This window comes from Centruroides vittatus, unplaced genomic scaffold, assembly GCF_030686945.1.
Source record: "Centruroides vittatus isolate TY-2023 unplaced genomic scaffold, ASM3068694v2 contig_120, whole genome shotgun sequence".
NCBI lineage: Eukaryota > Metazoa > Arthropoda > Arachnida > Scorpiones > Buthidae > Centruroides > Centruroides vittatus.
In genome coordinates, this window is record NW_027120768.1 from 1,282,988 (window position 1) to 1,306,148 (window position 23,161).

The 23,161-nt window shown below is 27.9% G+C and overlaps 1 protein-coding gene across 2 annotated transcripts in view; it reads left to right on the forward strand.

The window, feature by feature from the left end:
* The window catches only part of LOC136984630 (lachesin-like), a 234,894-nt gene that overhangs the window by 148,645 nt on the left and 63,088 nt on the right, over positions 1-23,161 (forward strand). For both annotated transcript variants that reach the window (XM_067281702.1, XM_067281707.1), the window contains exon 2: positions 17,008-17,123. In XM_067281702.1, the coding sequence (XP_067137803.1) occupies positions 17,008-17,123 (116 nt within the window). The remainder of the gene's footprint in view (positions 1-17,007; positions 17,124-23,161) is intronic.

Consider the following 23,161-nt stretch of genomic DNA (forward strand, 5'->3'; position numbering starts at 1 on the left):
CGTAAAACGTACATATACTTGTAATAAGTAATTTAATAAAGAATATGCTAGAAAATTCTTCAGATAAGTGTGGTGTTCCTCTTATCCATGAATATTTTTCTCTCGTTACTTCTTCAGCTTCTAAACGTAACTTCAACATATAAAATAACAAACAAATATTCACTATTTAGTTTTATATAATTGAAAGTTTAGCGTAACATGCAACGATACACTCAATTAAATGCTGCTTATGAATTTTTAACAAAATAAAATTTATTAATCAGTAATATAATCACAGTAGAGCATCTGTAGTGTGGCCGAAAAGTCAGTTAACCGAGATGCATGCATACCAATTTAAATCTGTTAACTGACTTTTGTGCCAGCCTGTATATAGAATTATTAAAAATTCCCCAATTTAATTAAAAAAAGAAGAGATAAAACTGCAAATTATTCTTCCCAACCTTATATAATATATATATATATATATATTATGCTTTCATGATGAAATTTAACTTAACTAATTGACAAAGGAAATCACTTAAGAAAGCTTTTATGATAAAAATATAATACTTTAGTTTATTATGATTGCTTTACAACTTATTAACTAATTAAAATAAATTTAAGGAAATTCGAGTAGCCTTAATTATGTTTTATAACCCAAACGAAGGCATTGAAAGTAATCATTGCTGGTTCTTAAAAAAATCCCAAGTCCATGATAATTAATCTCTAGGGATTCGATACAATCATTTGTTAAATTCAATTTATGGAGCCATACTTTTTTCTCTTAATCGTAATTAATTTTTTTTTAATTTACCATTTTCCTTTTCCTACTGTTTGTATATAATGAAGAGAAATTTTGGGAGGAGGTCAAAAAAATTACTCCCAAGATTTTTACATTTTTGGATTCAGGGGAACTTCAAACGATGAGAAATGCAAAAATTTGGGGGAGTTTTTTGTACGTATGGATGTTTGTGTGTGGGGAGTGCACAAGTATATTCAACCCATTAGAAAGCTTAATAACTCCTGTGCTTTCTGTCCAAAATTTCTGAAATTTTTCAGGGAGTATTGTGCATTAGGGGCATAGACGACGTTAAATTTTGATGGTTAAAGGTAACGCGGTTGGAGAGATAGATGGGCTCACGCGTTGTATCCCCAGTTGGGTTGGTCTTATTTAAGATTTTACTCGTTATTAGCATTTATAAACTTTTATAAAACTCATCTCTACCCTCAAAATAAGCTTTTTGCATGTTAAAATAATTAATATTATAAACTTTTTCAAAATAAATCTCTAAGAGATGGCGCCAGACACAATTTTAACTTTTGTTCTACGGTATTAACAATGAAAGTAATGATTTTTTTCTCTGTATATTTGTGCTTTATTCTTTCCTCTAAACTCTTTCTTCCTCCCACCTCCCTCCGTTCTATCATTATAAACAATGATGATGATGATGATGATGAGTAGATATTCTAGTTGGCAATTTTACAGATGATTTCCTCGTTTTTTTACATATAAAATAAAAATTTATCTTCCTTTTCTGCTTGGAAAAGAATTGTTTTAGCCCATCAATCTCGCAAATGATGCTAACTTTATATAAGAAAAAAATTAATAATACAAAGAAATGCCCATATAAAAGGCTTTAAAGTTATACTTATTATAAAAGTCGTTATTTGAAGGGTTTCTTACGTCGCTATAACGAGTGACTGACTAAAACTCATCTTTTTTACGGAGAGGATTAATTTGAATTTACACTCAAACGGTGTATATAATATATTCTGTTTACTGTACATTGTACCGGATACAAAATGAAGACCTCGTTATAACGAAAAGTTTTTCTATGAAGGGTATTATATTTCTAAATACACTACGCAAAAACGTTAAATGTAACGTCAAATTTACGAGCTGCAATTTTAAATCATACTTTCTATTTAAATTATATCCTATCGATCTCAAATTAGCAGTGTTTTGCCCCTGTACTGTACATCATACTTTTCCCGATGACAACGGAGTCGTGCCGGTCAGTTCTGGAGAAGATTTTTGAATTTAAATCACGTGATTTCCGATATAGATCGGAAGTTTGTGTATAGTGAAAGGGGGCTCCTGTCCTGTAAGCTAGTCTCGCCTTTAATCTATTCTCGAGATTAAGGAAGGGCAGACAATGGGAATTGACAGGTTTACATTTTTTTTTTCAAATTGCAATAAAACTGCGAGGCAAGTCGTTATAGCGAACCCCGTTATAGCGAGGAGAGGTTGACCTTTATATCGTTATGACCAGAAATTACCAACCCGTACGATGTTGTATAGATTTTTTACGTGTTGGAAAATGGCTAAGTATGCAATGACGCAAAGAAAAGAAAAACAAAAGAAAATGGTTCCTCCCACCCCTCGCTCTCGCCCCCACCCCTTCAAGTCCCTGAAGCATCCTCGTGCGTTTTTCTGTCAATTGATCTTATTCCTGCCTTCTATTTTCTTTCCAATGGAAGTAAACGAAAGGAAAGTTACTGCTGTACATCAAATGCTTTGCTTTATCCCAAGCTAACACAGTGAATTTTCGGACGGGGTCAAATGTCTTTGGCGCCAAAATCAATATTTTTGTCGGCACCGCGTATTAAGTTAGATATCAGATTACGTTCATTCTTTGTCACCCTGTTCCACGTTCTTGTTACATCTGGAGGTGGGACGGAAGGACAGAGGGGGGGCTAAATTTTAGTGAACAAAAATCTCTTGGACAACATAGACTCATTTGAAACTTTCTGTACTTCTGCTTGTGTCATGTTACAATTGTCCTCTTTGGGGATTGTCATGCTATTCCGTGTCTGCTGCAATTTATTCTCTTCATAGATTGATGTTTTACTGAATTTTCTTTGACATTTTTGTTTAGTATCCTACTTTTGACCCTGTTAAAAAGTCGAAAATTGTGTTTCTATTTTATCTCAAGTACTCTCTAGTGTCTATTTCCTTTTTTTATGTGAATGCTTTTGTCTGTTATACGATTTGAAGATAATTCTTTCACTTTCTTACATATTTTTTTAAGTATTTAATTTTAAAAATATTCAAGTAAATTCTAAGGAAATAATATAATAATTTATTAATTCGATTAGTTAATAATTATTTAAATTGAAATAATTTTTAAAGTAATATCAATAAAAATAAGTAAACTTTCTATTCTATTTTTTAAAAATTTGTAAACATTTAAATAAAATTTCCTCATTAAAGATTTACTCAGAAATTATTTAAGTTTAAGGAAAACGTGTGATTTTTAATTCATTTTAATGCATTTATTAAAATGTTATAATAAACTTAATGTAATTTAATTTCTATTCAAGAATTATTAAATCCTTATTATAAGGCAACGTATATATTTCCTCATTAATTTGTTATGAAATCTTTAATAAATGAAAAAAAAAAATTGAATAAAATTTTAATACTTCTTCGGATATATTTAATGATTATTTTCTCATAAAGAAATAATGTCAAACCTGTTATAACGGACACCTCCCGACGACGTCTACCTGTAAATTGCGACCATATTTTCAAGACCGTTTCTTTTTGAAATGCATACAAAATAACCTTCAAACACCTACAAACAACGGCCATTTTTTATGTTTCCATCAGTATCAGTGTCCGTTGTTCATAGGTTTGAATATATATATATATATATATATATATATATATATATGTATAACAATTATTTTTAAAAAGAGATATAGGATATTCTTGAATATTTACTTGAGAAAATATTTAATGATTATTTCCTTAGGAAAAAGTAAAGTTGAACGTCCTATAACAGCCACCTGTAAACTGCGGCCATATTTACAGGAACGTTTCTTTTCGAAATACATACGAAACAATCTTAAACAAATGTTATTTTCTACGTTTTCATCACTGTCTGTTATTTGAAGGTTTGACAGCATATATTTAAGAATTAAATTTTTAAAACGGCCACCTGTTAACGACGACCACCTGCGAGCTTCGCCATATTTTCATGAACGTTTCTTTTCGAACTACACACGAAACAAATACTATTTTCTACGTTTCCGTCACTGTCCGTTATTCGCAGGTTTGAGAAAATATAAAGATTTTTTTACAACGTACACCTGCCAACAACGGCCACCCGCAAACTGCGGCCATATTTACATGATCGTTTCTTCTCTCGAAATGCATACGAAACGATCATATTTTTTACGTTACATTCACTGTCCGCCGTTCGCAGGTTTGACAGCGAGTAAAAAATCACATTCAGCAATTACATTCTTAGAAAATATCTCGGATAAAAGCATCGAAAGCGACGACATGCGGTCAGGGAAAAAAAAATGAATAAACGATAATCAGGGGCATACATCCCTTAATGACAGTGCATTTACAACAGTAAAGATATACATAAATACAGTTTCCTGTATGAAATAATTATAAGTTAGTTTAAATTATTGAAGAGAAAGAAAACAGAGATTATCCTGAGTAACATAAAGAATCAATTCTCCTGTTCAAGATTGATGAGGCGTATCTTGCTGCAATGTCTTCATAATATTATCCATGGACCAGTGCATTCGTCGAGGATAAGCCGTTGGCAGTCTGTAAACATTCTTTCAGCTCAAGTCAAACATTGTCACATGTCATGTCCTTACCTCGAATCAATTACCAGGCAAGAACATTTGCAGCATCCTTTTCTTAACCGCCATTTCCTTAAAAATTTAATTAAGCTCAACTAATGTAATTATTGAGCGATTGATAGTTCACTTTGCATTTTTCTTAGTTTTATTCTTAATATTTTAAAAAATATATATATATATAAATAAAATTAAGAAATTTTAATGTGAATAGTTAAATATATTTATACCTCTCTCTTTTTTTAATAGTTTAAGCAAATTATAATTGTAATTAATTAATTAATTACAATTAAATTGTGATGTTAATTAGGCGATAGAATTTTGATTTTTTAAAAATGAATTTATAAAGCAAATCAAAATTCTGATTATTATTTTTTATATTTAAACATTTTATAGGAAAATTTACTGCTTTAGAGTGTAAACGACATATAAATGGCGTCTGTTTGCATGTCTGTTTTTATTTAATCTCGAGAATGGAGTTAGATAATCGCCATGACTATTGTTAACAGGAGAAGTATGATGTACAGGGGCGAGACACTATCAAAATTGAGAACATTGTGACGAAAAATTGCGGCCCGGTGTTGTGATGAGGTCATAATAAATTATTGCTTGTTACTATATATATTTCTTGTATTGATATTTTACAATGCAGTTTAGACGAAAGCAATACACGACGTCTTTAAGGGTAAATTTTTATGCATGACTTCTAAGGTATGATCTTTTACGAATGAATTTTACGAGTTAACTTTAAGTATAATCTTTCATGCATGACCTTTATAGGCATAAACTTTTAGGCATGAACTTTAGGTATGAAACTCAGGGACAAACTTTTAGGCATGGATTTCAGGCGTGAACATTTAGGTGTAAACTGTTAGGCATGAACTTTAGGCGTACACTTTAGGCATGAGCTTCTAGGCATGAACTATAAGAGTGAAGTTTAGACATAGAAACGTCACTCTAATTGTAATTTTAACGCTACCTCTAAAAAATTGAACATTTTACAACCCAAACTCGTAAAATACTTTAATTTTCCAAGCATTAAAAAATTCCATTTTTAGATGTTTTTAAAAATTTTTAACCCAAAACACACCTAATCCCAAAACAAGAGATTAATTTTTTACCACTCGAAAACATAAATTCCGACGTAACAGATTCATATTTAAAAAAACACGAATGCTGTAAAAATTTGCGTGAAATAATAAATTTAAAACAAAATTTCCATAAAGTAAAAATTACTTCGAAAATTAAGCAGAGGTTGGGATTTTATCTTTAATTTCTCTAAAGCACTCTACCCATTTAAATTGAAAATTTATAACTGACTTTTAACCCCTTAAACAAAATTCACTTTGTCAACTCGTAATTGCATTTAGCATGTTAAGAGAAATGTCTTAATTATCCTTGCATGTTAAGAGCAAAGTAACATTTTACTTTTACAAATGTCATACATCGGAGTGCCGAGAATTTTAACAAGATAATACTCAGATTAACTTCATGTATAATGCCTTTTAAGATGTGTAAACTACTTTAAAATCGTATAAAATTCTATTTACAATCAATTTCCTAATTGATTAATATATAAAATTGTATATTAAATTATTCAATTTTAACTTTAAATGGTTGACTTAACTGCTGTGTAGTTAAATATGTAAAGTGCTAATCGCTGATTCCATTCACGACTTTTACTAGAAATAATTAATTGAATTTTCATGTTGCACAAAGGGAATTAACTCTTCGGATTTTTTCACAGTTTTTCTGTATGAAATTTCTCGGTTTGTGTTCATTTAGTGTGTGAATAATGCAAAAAAATTAGTGCTTCAACGTAATGTTCTTCTATGTTAAGGTGCCCCAGTTGCTGAGTGGATAAAAACCACTAGTAGTTAGTCGTGGGTTCGCACCTCAACAAAATTACGTGAAGTTTTTCGGATATTCTTTACGTGTGTAACACCCAAATAGAAGCCAATTACTCTTAACAAGTGTATAAAACCCCTGGTTTTTAGTAGCGGCTTTGCATGTCAATAAACTCACGTGAAGTTTTCCTCACCTGTCTCACACCTGAAAGAGCCCAGTTCTCATGCTACTAAACACTGGTCATGGGTTCGCGAACGATCAACGGAACATATGAAATTTTACAGGTTTTCTTCGCATGTATAACACTTAAACATGGCCAATTTTCTCATACAGAATGGGTAAAATTACTGATAACTAATCGCGTGTTCGCACCTCAAAAAAACTTCATTTGCCTGTGCAAATGAAGTTTTCTTCACGTGTGTAACACCCTAAATACGGCACAGTTTCCTTTAGAAAACACTCCCATTTGAAGATTGTTCGTAAATCTTCATCTCATCCTTAACTCAAGAGTTAAGATGAAAACTAAACTAAAGGGTTGAGATGAAAACTAATCGTGTAAAATTTAGAGTAAAATAAATAAATAAAAGATATGTGTATTAACTCCTTGGCATTTAATATATCTTACTTTATCTTGTGATAATGCTTAAATTCTTTCGGTGTACTCTGTGAAATTGAACACTACAATAATAGAACTCGTGCTGTGGTATTGATAAGATAATCTAGTATATGGGTCAATGGCATCGACAGTGTTAAGAAAGTCTGAAAATTAATATTGCTCATAAAATCTGTAGGGTATCTTACTTATAGTTACAGAGAAAGTTTTCTCGTTGTATGAGATTTTTATTGTATATTGCTAGCAAAATAAACCACAGCAGGGTCCATAATCCCCTGTTGACGTAGATAGAATATTAAAGAATATCAATCTTGAAATGACTTTTTATTAACGAAATTATTGTAGATTATATCACCGTATTAAAAAAATTTTGGGCTCTAGGCCCCATCGAAACAACAGTTAATAAATATATGTTATATCTACCGTCTTGTAGGTGCTGCGAGTGCCGCTATGGCACTCGCAGAACCTCCAAGAAGTTCTAGTCCGCTGCTCAAGGCCAAATACTGTGGGCCCTATACGTTTAAATCTCGTAGGGCCTTGTTTAACTAATAAATATTTTCTTTTCAGGTATTTAGAAGTTATTATTGTTCGATAATAGAATAAAATTCAATATCGTTATCTGCTCGTTATCTGCTCTTTTTCATCTTTAGGCCTTAGGCGTTGCGGTTAATCTAGCTCTATTTGCTGTACACGTAAATAAATAAAACTTTGAGTGAATTTATAAATAATTTTTTAAGGCCCTCCCCCATTGAAACAGGGCCCTAAAGCTAATTCTTTCGCGATAAAACTCTAACAAGAAATTAAATTATGCGCCGTATTTTCACGCTTATGGTTAAATATCTTAAAATAATGCAATCTTCATGGTGTTGTTTGGAGTTTATGGCTTGTTTTTTTACTAAAAATGTCATAAAAATTCAGTGAAATTTAAGTTGTTTATTAAAGAAATACAATAGAAGAAGATGTAAAGATTACATTAGTTTACAATGTGAAATATATTTTTTGTGTTTTTTGGAGATAAATAGAATACCTGTTCCAATTCAGGAGGAGAAAAAGAAGAATTCAAACAAATCAATACTTTCAATACTCCAATTGTTTGTTTGTTTATCTTTGAGTTTCTTATTTTTCTGAGAAAAAGTTTGTCTCTTATAAATTTAATCATCGATCTGGAACCATACGCTCGAAGAACCGAATTTCTCCGGAAACTTATATAAAGATCCATTTGTTTCTAGGAATTTTATTGTTTTTCTAAAGGTTTAAACTTTAATTCAGTTGAATTTAATATATAAAGTTGTATTTAATGCAATACTTTTAAAGGTAAAAGGTATTATTCACAACACTTTCTAACGTACAAATTGTATTTTATACAGTAGTTTATAATACAAGTTGTATTTTGTACAATACTACTATTAAGGTACAAATCAGTACTACTATAAGGTACAAAGTACTGAATGCAAATTCAGTACTTGACAGAGATGAATTTACAAAACTCAATTTCTTTCTTGCTTTCTCATCAAATATTCTAGAATAAAATTACAGAAAAACATAAATTTCATGTCCATACTGATTGAAATAAACGTAATAAAGGTTAATACAGAATGATATTTTCGAAAAAAATACGCATATATTTTTATATATCTAACGAAGAAACTCATTATAGCGAGCTTCATTTTAACGTAATTAACCACATCCATTTCAAATACCAACGTGTAGATGCGTGTGTAAAGTATATATATATACATACACGGTCCTTAATAGCCTTAATTAAACTTCTTTAAATATCGCTGTCATCAAATCATGCTTCATAAACTGTAAAAGATGTCTATCAACCCTAGCACAAAGTGGTATTTAGTGTAGGGTGGTATCGCGTTCTATACGACATTTATAGCCTCTAGATACGTGTCATAAAACAACGATGATCCAACGTTTTGACAAATAATCTGACCTTAGCAAGTGGCCTGTGCAAAGAATGAGGTCATCAGGCTTCACGCTTCAACTCATCCCAAGTCCAGCAGAAAGCTGGGGGTTCGGAACTGGTACTAATCTAATTACGCTGCTGAGAGGTCCCAGCCCATCCCAGACACGGACTAGCGATTCTTCGACTAGAAATTCTTTCTTTGTAATTCGATTAAATAGTTTCCGCCAATGCTCAGTTTGAAGGAGGGAAGAAGTTCCATTCTTCTCTTCCCCTTCCCCCGCTTCCCCCTCCTTCAAACTGCTTTACTTTTTAACTTTTGCTTTATTTTTCTTTGATTAATGAATTTGTGAATATTTTTATAACTTGAGACTTGATAAACTTTGTGGAATAATAATCAGTTGAAATTGCTTAAAATTCTTTCGGTGAACGGTTTTCTTTTTTAGGAATTCTTTAAGAAACTTTCATACTTTATCGTGTGTATGCTTTAACGTACAAGGATAATATACGTATGTATTACTTTTTAATTGTATTTTTAATGAATATTTTGATTTAATTTCGATTAAATTGTGTTGAGTCGCTTTGGGTTCAGGTTAAGTTAGGTACTATACAATACGTTAAGTTAGACTTTAATTGATTAGGTATGAGTTAAATTAGAGTACGATGAGTTAGATATAGGTTAAGTTACCTAACCCATCATACCCTAACTTAACCTATATCTAACTAATCATACTATGTTTGGTTAGGTATAGGTTAAAAGGGGTTGTGTATAAATATAATTAGTTAGGTACAGGTTAAGATAGACTTTGATTACGTATAGGTTAAGCTAGAGTATGATGTGTTTGGTATAGGTTAAGTTAGACTATAATAATTGAGGCTAAATTATGATGGTTTAGATACAGGTTAAGTTGGGATACGTTAAGTTGAGTATGGTTTAACTTAAGTTTGTTTAGGTATAGTTTAAATTGAGTAAAGTTAAATTAATCGTATTAAGATTTATCGAATGAAGTCAAAAATCACGTTTACTTCTTTGTCTAATTAACAATTGTTCGATTGCTTTCTGTAAATGTCTCTAAATACATATTTTATTTAATTTTTAATGAAGTACTGTATGTGTCATGTTTTGCACTTTAAGTTGATTAATTCTGATAACGATTTAATATTATTTTTGTGTGATATTGTATAAATAATGAAATACATATCATATAAAAACTGTTTCCACATTGTTTTATATATTGTCAGATTAGAAACTTCATACTGAATTAAGAATATAACGTATTCTTTTTTATTCTGTACTGTACATATTGATTGGACATTATTATATGTTTTAATGTGTTTATATAAAATTAAAAATTAATTTAAATAAAATAAATTTATAAATTTAAACTGTAAATATTTGTATTTCGCTTTAAAAATGTGGATTTTTTTTTGTTTTGTAATTGTTTGTAACTTTTCTTCCTCTAAAATCATTTTCTAAATAGACTTTTATGTTATTTCATTTATATTTTTTTATGATTCCTTATTATCTTTACTGAATTTATTTTAGTTTTCACCTTTTTTTATAGGTTTAATGGGAAGATGCTTTATCAAATCGTTGTTTCAGTTTATTACATACCTTTTCTTTTGTTCAAACACAAACTTTCAAACGATAATTCTCCTTTAAATAATATAAGATACCTTATTAACTTTAAAACACAATTAATTAATTAACGTGTGCTTTTACACTATTTAATCTATAATTAATCAAATGTAACTATTAATAATAAACACTTGTGTACTGATGTAAATGCTATATTATAATGAATTAATTATAATATAATGTCTTACTAATTATCAGATTTTGCATGTGCATTGCGGTATATTCGCTGATTATATTATATAGATATTAATAGTTATAAGAAACAATTTTAAGTACAATTTACCACGATTGATGTGGATTATCTTTGTTCTTCGTTTCTTCGCAAAATATGTTGTAAATTATTGTGTTTACTGTGTATTTTCAAGCTTTAGGATCAGTTACGCTCCCTGAGATTATAGAAAGTTCTAAAATATTTTATCTGTAAAAAGGTATCTGGAAAAGAAGTTGATGTATCGCTATTGACGATGGCAACACACCCGATTGACAGTAGTGTTGTTGATGGAGTTCTTATATATATATAAAAAAAGGAGTGAAGATATCGTTACGTTGTTTCCTCCTGAACTCTTTAAACACTCATTTAATCGTTCTTCGTGTTTTCTTAAATGATAACTTAATTTTAATGTTTTCTCAATACAAAATTACAACTTTTAACATCATAATTTAACAGTTTTTCTATGGTTAAAGCTGTTAAATCATCCTGTTTATGATTAGATTACACAATATTTACATATTCAATATATTCTCCTATATGTGTGTATATAGTATTAATTAGTATTAATGCATGGAAATTGTATGTAGTAGCATTGTGTTAATGTTAGAATGTTTTAGCGACTATCTTAAAAATATATGGAATTAAAATATTATCATAAACATGAAATCATTTTCTTCGTTCTGGAAGGCCTGTTTTACTTCCACCAGGGCCTTGGTCATGTCCACTATGATGAAGAGGAAGGTATCGGAGTCAAATCATTCATAAAAATCCATAGGGCCCGACTTACACTCGAATATACTCCTCTAGCTTATGTTTCAATTATTAGTTGAGATTTGACCTCTAACCTGTAAAAATGTTATGATGGCTAATGTATATTCTGTAGCATATAGTTTTAAAGAATTTTTTAATGCTGAACCCAATGATGGAATCATATACGAATTATTGGCAAACAAAATAAAAATAAATTATCTGTGCCTAGACAACAAGGTTTTTCTGGTATAGCTTTTGAATAATTTGTATAATTTTAAAACTGATTATATCGTTGGATTTTATATTAAGAATCCTTTATAATGGTATGCTACAATATGGATTACACTATTTGAAATTTCCAAGATATAATAATTTTGACCTTTAAAGGTCAATGGTTAGAACATTAGTTTAATGTTAGAGTTATTTCCGAATTTATAGAACAATATTTCAAAACATATAGTACAATTTCCAATAAACATACCTTATTTCTATAACTCATTTCTATGGACTGATATATAAAATGTAAAACCAGCAAGTAGACTCAACATTTTGAATGAATGAAATGGGTTAATTATCAAAATTCAACTTATTTTAAAGTTACTTTCATATAAAATAAAGCTAAAAAGTATTAAAAATGAATAAAAAATGCTACAATTTAGAATACTTTTCCATTAATTAAGTACAGTTAATGCCAATTAACGTAACACTATTTGAATCGTTCAGGATAATACTACACGATCTTTTTGAATTATTAACAATATGCACACATATTTCCTTTAGTATGTGTGCATCCTTACATTAAAGATACACACCACATGCCTTTTTGAATCATTCAAGATATACATCACAGCCCTATTTCAATTATTAAAGGTATATATCATGTGCCTCCTTTGAAGCATTAAAGATATACACTACATGCACTACTTTAAAAATTCTTGATTTTACACTAAAAGAATGCTCTTTTAATAATGTATTTAAGTTTAATTATAATTAAACATTATTCTGCATCATTTATAATTCTGAAACTTTATAAACTTTTAGCATTACACAAGCTTAAAATAAAAATAAATAAAAAAAATACGAAAAAGTTTTAATCAATCAAAGACATTGGACATTCTTTTATTTCTACATTATTGAAAGAATAAAGCAAAAGGCCGTAATCGTTTTTGTTCAAACTTAATAATGCATAAGCTGTTTATTGCTGAAAGAATACGTAACAAAAGTCCACTTTCTACTTCACTTAAAAGTATTGTTCTATTGTATAAATTTAAAAGGTTTTAAGAGATGCTCAAAGAACTAATCTCTAATTATATTAATAAATAATACACAAAAATAACTGAAAGAAAAGATATTCCTGAATAATTAAAAATCACTCAATTTTTATCTATATACATCATTATTTGTTTATCTATAATAAAATATTCAACATTTGTTTACAGGAACTCGAACCTGAATTCTTTTAAAAAAACATATAAAAGAGTAGAGATTTTATAGAGTGATAAATTGAACTTTTTGTTCGGAAAATACTTAAATTTTATTACAAATTCTTTAATTCGGAGTGATATCTAAAATGGAATTTGTTTGCATCACTTTAAGCAAATTGCCACTTTATTTATTTATTTATTTTGAAACATGTAAAAAATCCAAGGAACGTAGACATGATTTTTTTGAATTTTTTGCTTCTTTTCTTGATTTTTTAAACCTTTTTCTTTAAGTTCCTATCTGCTTTTCCGTCTGGTCGACAATCTTTTACGTTTTCAACACTCTGTCATCACTCATCCTGTTTATACTCTCATCCAATTCATCTCTTTTTTTCCTTTGCTTCTAACAATCCATTCATTTATTGGTTGAATGATGAATCCTTTTCCAAAATTTCTTTATTTTTATCTATTTAAAGTTTTGTTAACTATTCTCTCTCTTAAAATAAAATAAAAGAAGAAGAGGAGGAGCAAGAGCAAGAGGAGGAAGAAGGAGAAGAAAAAGACGAAGAATTTTTAATTCTTTGTTTTAACTCATTTATTTTTACTTTTTCTTAATTCTTTTACTTTTATTACATCCAATCTAAAAAAAAATAATATTACTATTTTCTAAACTTTTATTTTAAAGACTTTTATTACTCGAGATCAAGTTATTTAAGCATTCTGTAATTGGATTCTTTCTTAAATGACTTTTTGCATTTTCAATAAAATATTTTTGTGTGTTTAAATAAATGTAACTGTTATGTTCTATCTTAAAGAAAAAAACATATCTATATATATGCATATTTTTTTCTAATTTTACTTTGTAATTTAATATTTAAAAAAGGCCATTAATTAAAAAGTTTTATAAATAAATAAACGATGCTTTAAGGATGGTGTTTAGTTTTAAAATTTAAGAAAATTTGATCATTTTTACTTTATTTATCTTCATTAATTTTGAACAGAAATCTTCTTAAATCTGTTGTTTATTTAGGATATTTTATTTTGAATATACACACAGAAGCACTTTTAATGATGCATTCATGTTTAATTTCTAAATGATTCTAATCTCAATAAATCTTAGTGAAAAAATTCTGTTCCTATTTACTATGCTTCTATAGAACTGAATCAAACACAATTCATCAAGCTTCACAGTAAGAATCCTTAAGTACACGAATGAATTACATTAAGGATATTTTATAAATTTCTCATCTGTCAGATTAGTTTTACAGGATAGATGAGATATTGACATTTGCGTGACAGAATGTACAATCTTCTTATAAATATTGCACTGCAGACAGAAACTAATTTCAATCATTAAAAGTGTACACTGCATACACGGTTTGAACTGTTTAAATTATGCATCACACATTATAACACTATTATACCACTTCGAAGTCTCGTATCATATATACCACATGCCCCATTTGATTTATTAAAGATATAATTTGAAACATTAAAAAAATATACACCACATGTCTCGATTGAATCATTAAGAATATACATTAGGTTTCATTTGAATCGCTGAGGATAGACACCACATACTCCAATTGAATTATCAAAGATATACATTACATGTCTCATTTGAATAAATGATATACACCACATGTTTGATTTGCTCCACATGCCCCATTTTACTCATTAAGTATATGCTTCACATACACTTCTTAAACTGTTAAAAATATGCCTCATACATGCCATTTTCTAGCAAATATACATAAAAATTTCCACTCGTTCAATAAATAATAAATTAATAACAGAGGAAGTATGTAAATATGTTTACATACTTCCTCTCCTTCTTCCTCACTGTAAGTACTACTTTATTAAAACTCCAATAGATAAAATATGTTGAAAAATAAGTAAATATTTATAGAAATTTAAAAAAAACGTTAAACTCGACTCCTACATTAATAATAAAAAAATCTTTTATAGTATTTTATCAAAGAAAAAACGAAAGAAGAAGAAGAAGAGGAAATGCACAACTTTATGAATTTAAATTTTTCAGCTAGACAGAATATAAATAGAGATGCAAAAGATATTTTTAATCTGACTTCATTCGCTTCAAATTTATTTTCTGATAAGGAAACACGAAACCAGAATCTATGAAAAATCTTATCCATTGCATGAAAACTTACATATACATCCATATATGTATATATGTATATATGCATATCAAATATAACTTTTTTCCACAATAACTTGCTTAATCCGATTATCCGGGTAGACTGTTAGAAGAAAAACATCATGCAAAATTGACATGAACAATTTCCTTCTTCTTCTTTTTAAGATATGAACAAAGAAAAAGAGATGGAGGGGGAGAGGAATGCAGCATCAGTTTTCTTTAATTGAATCGACAGAAGATACAATTTATTTTCTCTATTTTTAATCCGTTCATCCGTTTCTAATATTTTTGTGGATCTTAGAAGTTGCTTTAGGCAAACAATACAGTTGTAATTGTATGGTTTTGCTAAACTGGTAAGAAAAAGAGTGAAGCCATTTCTCTAATTCACCCCACAAGTTTCAAACTAAAATCTACTTCTTCTTCTTCTATTTTCTTGATAACAATTTTGGAAAATCGTATTTTAAAAGGTTTAAAAGAAAATTTTCTATAGTTCCAAATGGTTTTTTCTTTCTATTCGTAGTGGTTTAGATGTTTTATATATAGATTTGTTAAAACTTTCATGTAATGGTTTGATAGATTTACAATACTCTGAAATGGTTTCGAATTCGATTGTAATGATTTTTAAAAAGAATTATCGCTTTTATTTTATACGTTTTAAAGATATATATATATTTTTCTAACTGTTATAAATTCGTTTATGGGATTTATAAATTTCTTCACGTTGGTTGAGTCTGGTTTTCATGTCTTAACTTTTTCTATAGATCAATATGAATGGTTTGATAAAATTTACATCGTGGAAATTTGTAATGGAACTGATAGGTTTTTCAAATAAATTTAATATATTTTTATGTTTAAAATAAATAAATTTATACATAATTTATTTATGTATGCCTTTTTTATTTTGGGCTCTGTTCTGTGGGTAATTGTTTTATACTCATCGTAGCTTTACTCCTCACGATTGAGTGTTGAAGAGCGAGACTAAGTATTTCTACGTGGCGTAGACTATTCTCAAATATGCCTAAGGATTTTTGACCTTTCAGATTTGATCCTGGATCCCCCGGAGTGATAGGTTAACACTTTAACTGCCTTGTCTCCAAACAGACAAGGTGATTGAGATGACTTTTCATATTTTCAATAACTTTTCTCTAAGTAAATATAAAGATAAATCTATCATTTTCTTATTATTTTCTGCGTAATTTATATTCAGTGGGTTCAAAAGACAGTTGAACTAGATATAACAAAGTAAGTTAGTACGGTTAACTAACTTTTGAGACATCCTGTGTTTGTGTTTAGAAAACTTAATGGAATCGTTATATCTATTATAATTAAAGAATTTTAGACGAAAAATAAATTTAATCTATATTTTACTAGGAAATTTCGTTTTATCTGTCTTCTATCAATTTTCAATGCCAAAATTTTATAATTATCTTATACTTTGAGTGTTTGTTGACGAGGATAATAAATCTTAATTAATAATATTTAATTATCGACATATTCAATATGAATACAATATATTTCTTCTTAAAAATTCTTCATTATTTCCTCCTTCTTCAGCATTTTTAGTATGAATTAATTTATCTATCGTCAATTAAAAGACTGTAATTAATTAACAAACTAAAAACTTATTTAAATTTTTAATATTTATAGTCCAAATTATAATTTCAATTATTTTTAAAGCCAAAATTACTTATATCAAACTGTAAGATTCTTAAAATCGTGTGTTTTTATCGCATGAAATTCAAGAGTTTCGGTTTTAAATAGTGTCGTAAATTAATTTTTTTATGTAAAAATTTATTAATTTCTATTTAACATTATAAAATATATTTAAAAATTTTAATTAAAAAAGTTAATTTTTTTAATGATTTTTCTAGTTGCAATACCAGAAGGTCCAGAACCATCGTTCGCTGAACCAATCCCAAATGTAACAGTTGCTGCAGGACGAGATGTTACGCTTCCTTGTGTAGTAGAAAATCTTGGAAATTATCGGGTAAGTAACAAATTACGTTAAAAATAAAAAATTATAATAATTTATAAAAAGCTTTAATATAATTAATTAGAAGCAATTTGTAACAGTTAAGAGGACAGAAGTGTTTAATTACTTTAATATATATATGTATGTATGTATATATATATATTTATTTAAGTGATTTATTTTCTGGCATTCCAATATTATTTAATTATTTAAATTTCCATTAAAAACAAATTATTCAACATTATTTAGTTATTGATACGTTACATTATTAATAATAAGCAAGGAAAATATATATTAGCTAATGGGAGTAATTGATAATCAATAATATTGAATTACGAAAAAAATTCATTTTTAAGTCAATTTATAAAATTTTATTCTGTCTTTTTTATAATAAATGTTAAAAAAATAATTAATCTAGAATTTAGTAGAAAGTTATTTCATAATTTTATTTAAATTATGTGAAAATTCAACATTTCTTAAAGGTTTATCTTAACGTTATTGTATCTGTGACTTCATGATGGATTTTTAATATTTTATTTTGATTTTTGATGTCTTTTGCATTTGTCGTGAGATTTTTCAGAATATTAGCCTTAAAATAATATAAATTTATTAAGGATATAGTTTAATTTTTATATAAACATTTTTACTTAAATTTTTAAATTTTTTAATTCATAATGATACTCTGGTGTTGCAACAAGTATAGTTTTCAATTAAATTGCTTTGAAACCATTTGAAATTAATGAGAAATGTTTGCAAATAATATAGATTATTGCGTTAAAATGTATAAAAGCAATGAATTTGTTTTATGTTCAAATTTCATTAAATTTCGTACTTATATCAAAGCGCATTTTCAATAGTTTTGTTAGAATAAGGCACAAAATTTATATTTATTGTTTGGAGAAACCATGAAAAGTTTTCACTAAAAATATCATATTTTCATCTTATTTTAATCGAGTTGACGATTTTGTTGATTTTACGTACAGCAAAATGTTTTTACATGTCAAAATCATTATCATTCCGAATTATATTAAAGGAATAAACAAAATATTTAAACAGAATAATAAGAAAATAATTTTCAGTGTTTATCTATAAATAATAAATTCTAGTTTCATTCTTCACTCTTCCGAAATATACAGCGTTGTAGACAGAGAAAATTTTAACTCTATTTCTTTATTTTATCGAGACATAAAGCGTTGCAGTAAGAAAGAATTTCAAGTACTGTACGCTTCCCTACTATTTTTTTTTTCCAGATTTAGAACATTACAGAGAGAAATTTAAACACCACTTCTTTATTTTTTCAACGTATACAGCGTTACAGACAGAGAAAACTGCAACTATATTTATTTACCTTTTTCAACTTTATAACGTCACGGATAGACAAAACTTCATTAATTTTAAACGTAATTTAACTCAATTACATTATTCATCCCCCTTTTATATATTGTTTTTAATCGTGAAAATCGATACCCTCCAGGGATGTAAGATTTTCGAATAAGTTAATTTATAAAGCATAACATTTTTAAAAATTATTTATTTTTTAAAATTTGATAAATAATTTAGTTGAGAATCGTTTGTTATAATATTTCGAAGAGTTTTCTTGTCGAGAATTAAAAATTCTTGAAAGTTTATGAAAGTGGAGATGTAATCGTGAAGTGAAATGATGCCTGACGAATGAAACGTAGATTTAATCTATCTCATCTTCAAGACTGATGATTGTATGCGTCACTATCACGGAATCTTTCTCCTTGTGACATCTTCTGTGGTACTTGCTGAGATTCTTTCTAATATATTTCTGTCTCCTTATGCTGAAGAGACCTTCGAAGATTATCAGAGTTTTGGATGAACATCAACTTATCGATCTGATTTTTCTCCTTTACTTTAAATATTTTATATATATATATATAAATTTCTTTTATTAAAATGTTATCGAGAAATACATAATCTTTTTTCAATCAAATTTAAAACAGCTCGTGATTTTAGTAAATAGGAAAAAAATCGTTTAACATGTTCAATCTAGTGGAAGACATATGTCTATATGATGCGTGTCAGTTGTTTCGATGAAGAATTTCAAGCATAAAGTAACTTAAAACTACAAAAATGAATCTGAATTTATATTAAGAAGCGAAGTATATAATAACGAATTGTATTTTTAAAGGGGAGAAGTAACAAAGAGAAGTAGACTCTCGTAAAATATGAGGTATACTTTATAGAAAAATGCATTACGACATTAAAATGAATATACACAGTTTTAGTAAACTTGTATCATAAAAATGGAATTAAAATTAGTCAAACCTCAATATAGCGCTTTTCAAAGTAGCGCAACTTTCATGTACTGCCAATCAATATTCGTAAACGAATTTCCCTCATACGTATTAAACAGTGAACCTTTTAGTAGCCGCGAACTACTGAATGCCCGAATATGCACTGTAAACTATGTGATTTTCAAATTTCCATACTCAAATTTGGGTGTAATCCTTAATACTATAGATGTTTTAGTGTTAAAATACTTCGATTCAGTGCCAATTTCAGAGGTAAACAAATTGTGGCGCTAAATCGAAGTTTGAGTGCTTATCTAAATACAAGTCTTAATAATGTGTAAGGCATAAACATAAAAAATATATAAATTAATACTAGTCTTATACAATTAAAAAATTATTTTATTGTTATAGACGTAATTACAAATTAAAAAGTTTAAAAAAATAATGAAAAAGTTATAATGTTTTTTTTCTTTTTTAATTTTAATTATAGAATGTTCTTTGTATAATTTGTAAGATACGTTATCAAATTTTTAAAAATATCTAAATTTGATTGGTTAGAAATATGTTTATCTTAACTGGGATTGGTTGAATGAATTCAAAAATAATAATATACGTAATCGAATAAAGATAATTAAAATATGATTATAAATATATTTTTTTCTTAATTTTAAATATTATAAAAAATTAATATTTTTCTAAAAATTGTAAAACTAGAATATATTTTTAGATTAAATTATATTGAAATAACGCATTAACAGATAAATAAAAAATTATTTCTATTTTACAACAATTTATTTAAAAAATAAAAAATAAAATAAATTAGAATAGAAAATGTTAAAATAGTGCAAATATTTTATTAAATGGAATATTTTCTTATCGAAATATTGTTCATAATGTCGAGGTTAGATAAAGGAAAGGGAAGAAAAATCAAGAGAAATTTTCAGAGAAGCAATTGTTTCAACCAACAAATTTCCACCTAAGTGATTTGTAACGGCTGGAACGATATATAAAGGAAAATGTTCCTCTGTTTTCTTTGTTTATTTCAATAATCTTTCACCACAAAAATTAAAAATAAAGAGATAAAAATAGATATTTATCAAAAATTTTAATTTCTTTTTTCCCCTTTTCTTCCTTGTAAATTAACTTATTAAAATGTAATTAAAAGTTGAAAAATATTAATTTGCAACATCTTTCTGGTATTTATACTAAAAAAACAATTCCGTAATCTCCATATTAAACGTGCTATATATAGTGAATTTTTTAATATATATTTGTGTTAATTACTGCTTAAAAATTATATTTGGTAAATTTTTTTATATAATTAAATTTTAATTAAGAACAATTTATGACGTGATTTTCCACAGCATTCTGTATTTTTTGATGAATAATATAATCATGTTTATAAAGTGTAATTTTAGTAAAAGAAATTACATTCTCAGTCTGCTCATAAATATCTTATGTATAGGCGGTTCTTTGCGAAATTTATGAGAAAATTTTCAACGGCATCGGAAGTTAATTGGTTTAAAATATGTTTATCTTCACAACGATTGGTTATTTATTTAAAATAGGCGGAGATATCATTACTTTTGATTATATTATGATAAAAGTGAGCATAATTCCTTCTGATATCAGTAAAAGATACAATTTTATATTTAAAAACTGAATTTTTTAATCGTATAAAACTGTACTTTTTAACTTGGCGTCAAATCTATAAGCCATATTTATTGCCTTTTGACGTGAATAATAAAGTTAAATGGTTAATTTAAAAGAAAATAAATAATGATTAGTGATTATAGTTAAAGAATTTACTAAATTTAACCATTTTGTGATATTAAATTTTCAAAGAAAATTCCAATTTTATGTCGGAAGTTGAAATTGGTCAGTAATATCGATTATATTTTCAATAGAAGCAATTCACTATATTCATCAATTCTAAATCAGAAGGGGAATTTTGTAAGATTGATAAGATAGAACATGTTTCACTTCAACTAAATTAAAACTTAATAGTGTGTATAATCTATAAAATTTAGAAACAAGAGTATTATTATATTTATATGCATACATTCATGCTACAATAACCAGGCTGTTTTTACGTATAAGTTAAACAAGTTACAGTTTAGAGCTTCATATTATGAGTTTACAAATTAGTTTAGAGTCTCACAGTAGAGAGTGGGGCTACAGAAAGATATAGTTTAGGGCGTCACACTAGAGACTACAGACAGTACACACCTCCATTAAATACGTATGAAATTTTTAAACTACTTTTGACCCCCTTCTCCCTGTTGTATACAATGATATACTTTCGGCAAATTCCCTCCCCTTTAATTACGTGTACAATAGCTTATTGTCCCCTCTGACGTTCAAGAAATGACTTCGAAAAGCTCTGTAATTTTATAAGAACAAATTAGTATTTCACTAATACCACTAAAAACAGTCAAATAGACAATGTCTCGCCCTCCCCATCGTCATATACTATTTGCTACCTCTAAACTGTACACGTAATTAATGGACGGCCTTAAGATCCCGCAAACTTCATAGTTTGCGGGATATTAATACTTTAGTTTAGGGCCTTATCTACTATATTTCATACATTATAAAACTGCAGTTTAAGGCCTCGCATTATAAGATTACAACTTAGGGCCTTGATCGTTTAAATTTATTATTATTGATGGAGGAGTAAGTATTGCTTCTTATATGTTATAGCTTAGGGCCACAACAATTCTAAATTCTATTCTGACTATTGCAATAATAATTTTAATGATTTCTTTACTACTTCATTTCTATTTTTTACATCATGTTTTAAATAAAAATGAGTTATATATATATATATATATAAATGTCGAAAATTATAGAAATGATTTTTTATAATTTGTTCTTGGAAAATATAAGGAAGTAAAAAAAAATTGAAAGAAAAAGAAGTTTCAGCAGATAGAAAAGCGCTCGTTAGCAGCTACTTCCAACTTTTAAAAAGTCAGAGAGAAGTGCTAATGAGCACTCAAATAAGAAAGAGCAGATATCACGCCTTGTAATGCTACTTTTACACAAATTATTTAATATCTGGTGATGTAATTCAGTTAGATAATTAAATGAATAATAAAATACTTTGTTTTTATCAGAATTTTAGTGTATAATGGTTTTAAATAAGTTTTTAAATAATTGTAAATTTTTTTATACTTCTTTTCTTAGTATAGTTATTGATTTCTGTCATAATGATCTCTTTGAATGATTACTAGAAGAGTGTTTTAATGACTATTAATTAAAATACTAGAAAAGTTTTATTAATAACGAGCCAAAATAATATTATTTCTTAAGATAATTTAATTAGCACTGATGCATAAGTAGTTAACAGTGACCCAGCACTCACCCACTACCAGTGAACAGTGCATCCAACACACCTACTAGAGTTAACAGTGATATCATTACTGACCTAAAGTAATTGACACTGCTACTATCATTCATCTACTAGCGGTTAACATTGAATCCATCACTCATCTACTAACGGTTAACGGTGCATCAATCATCCACCTACTAACGGTTAACGGTGCACCAATCACCCACCTACTAATGGCTAACGGTGCATCCATATACTAAATTTTTAAATAATGTTATATAGATACGAATTAAGATCTTTCAGGGCCCCTGGTACAGAAGATTGGACACCCCTCTACATAATTTTACACCATAAACTAATAACGACTAACTGTAGATATAAAATTATTTATAAATTAGATGAGACCCGGGACCCTAGGAATTTGCATCACATTTTTAATGGACAATTATGCATTAATATTATAT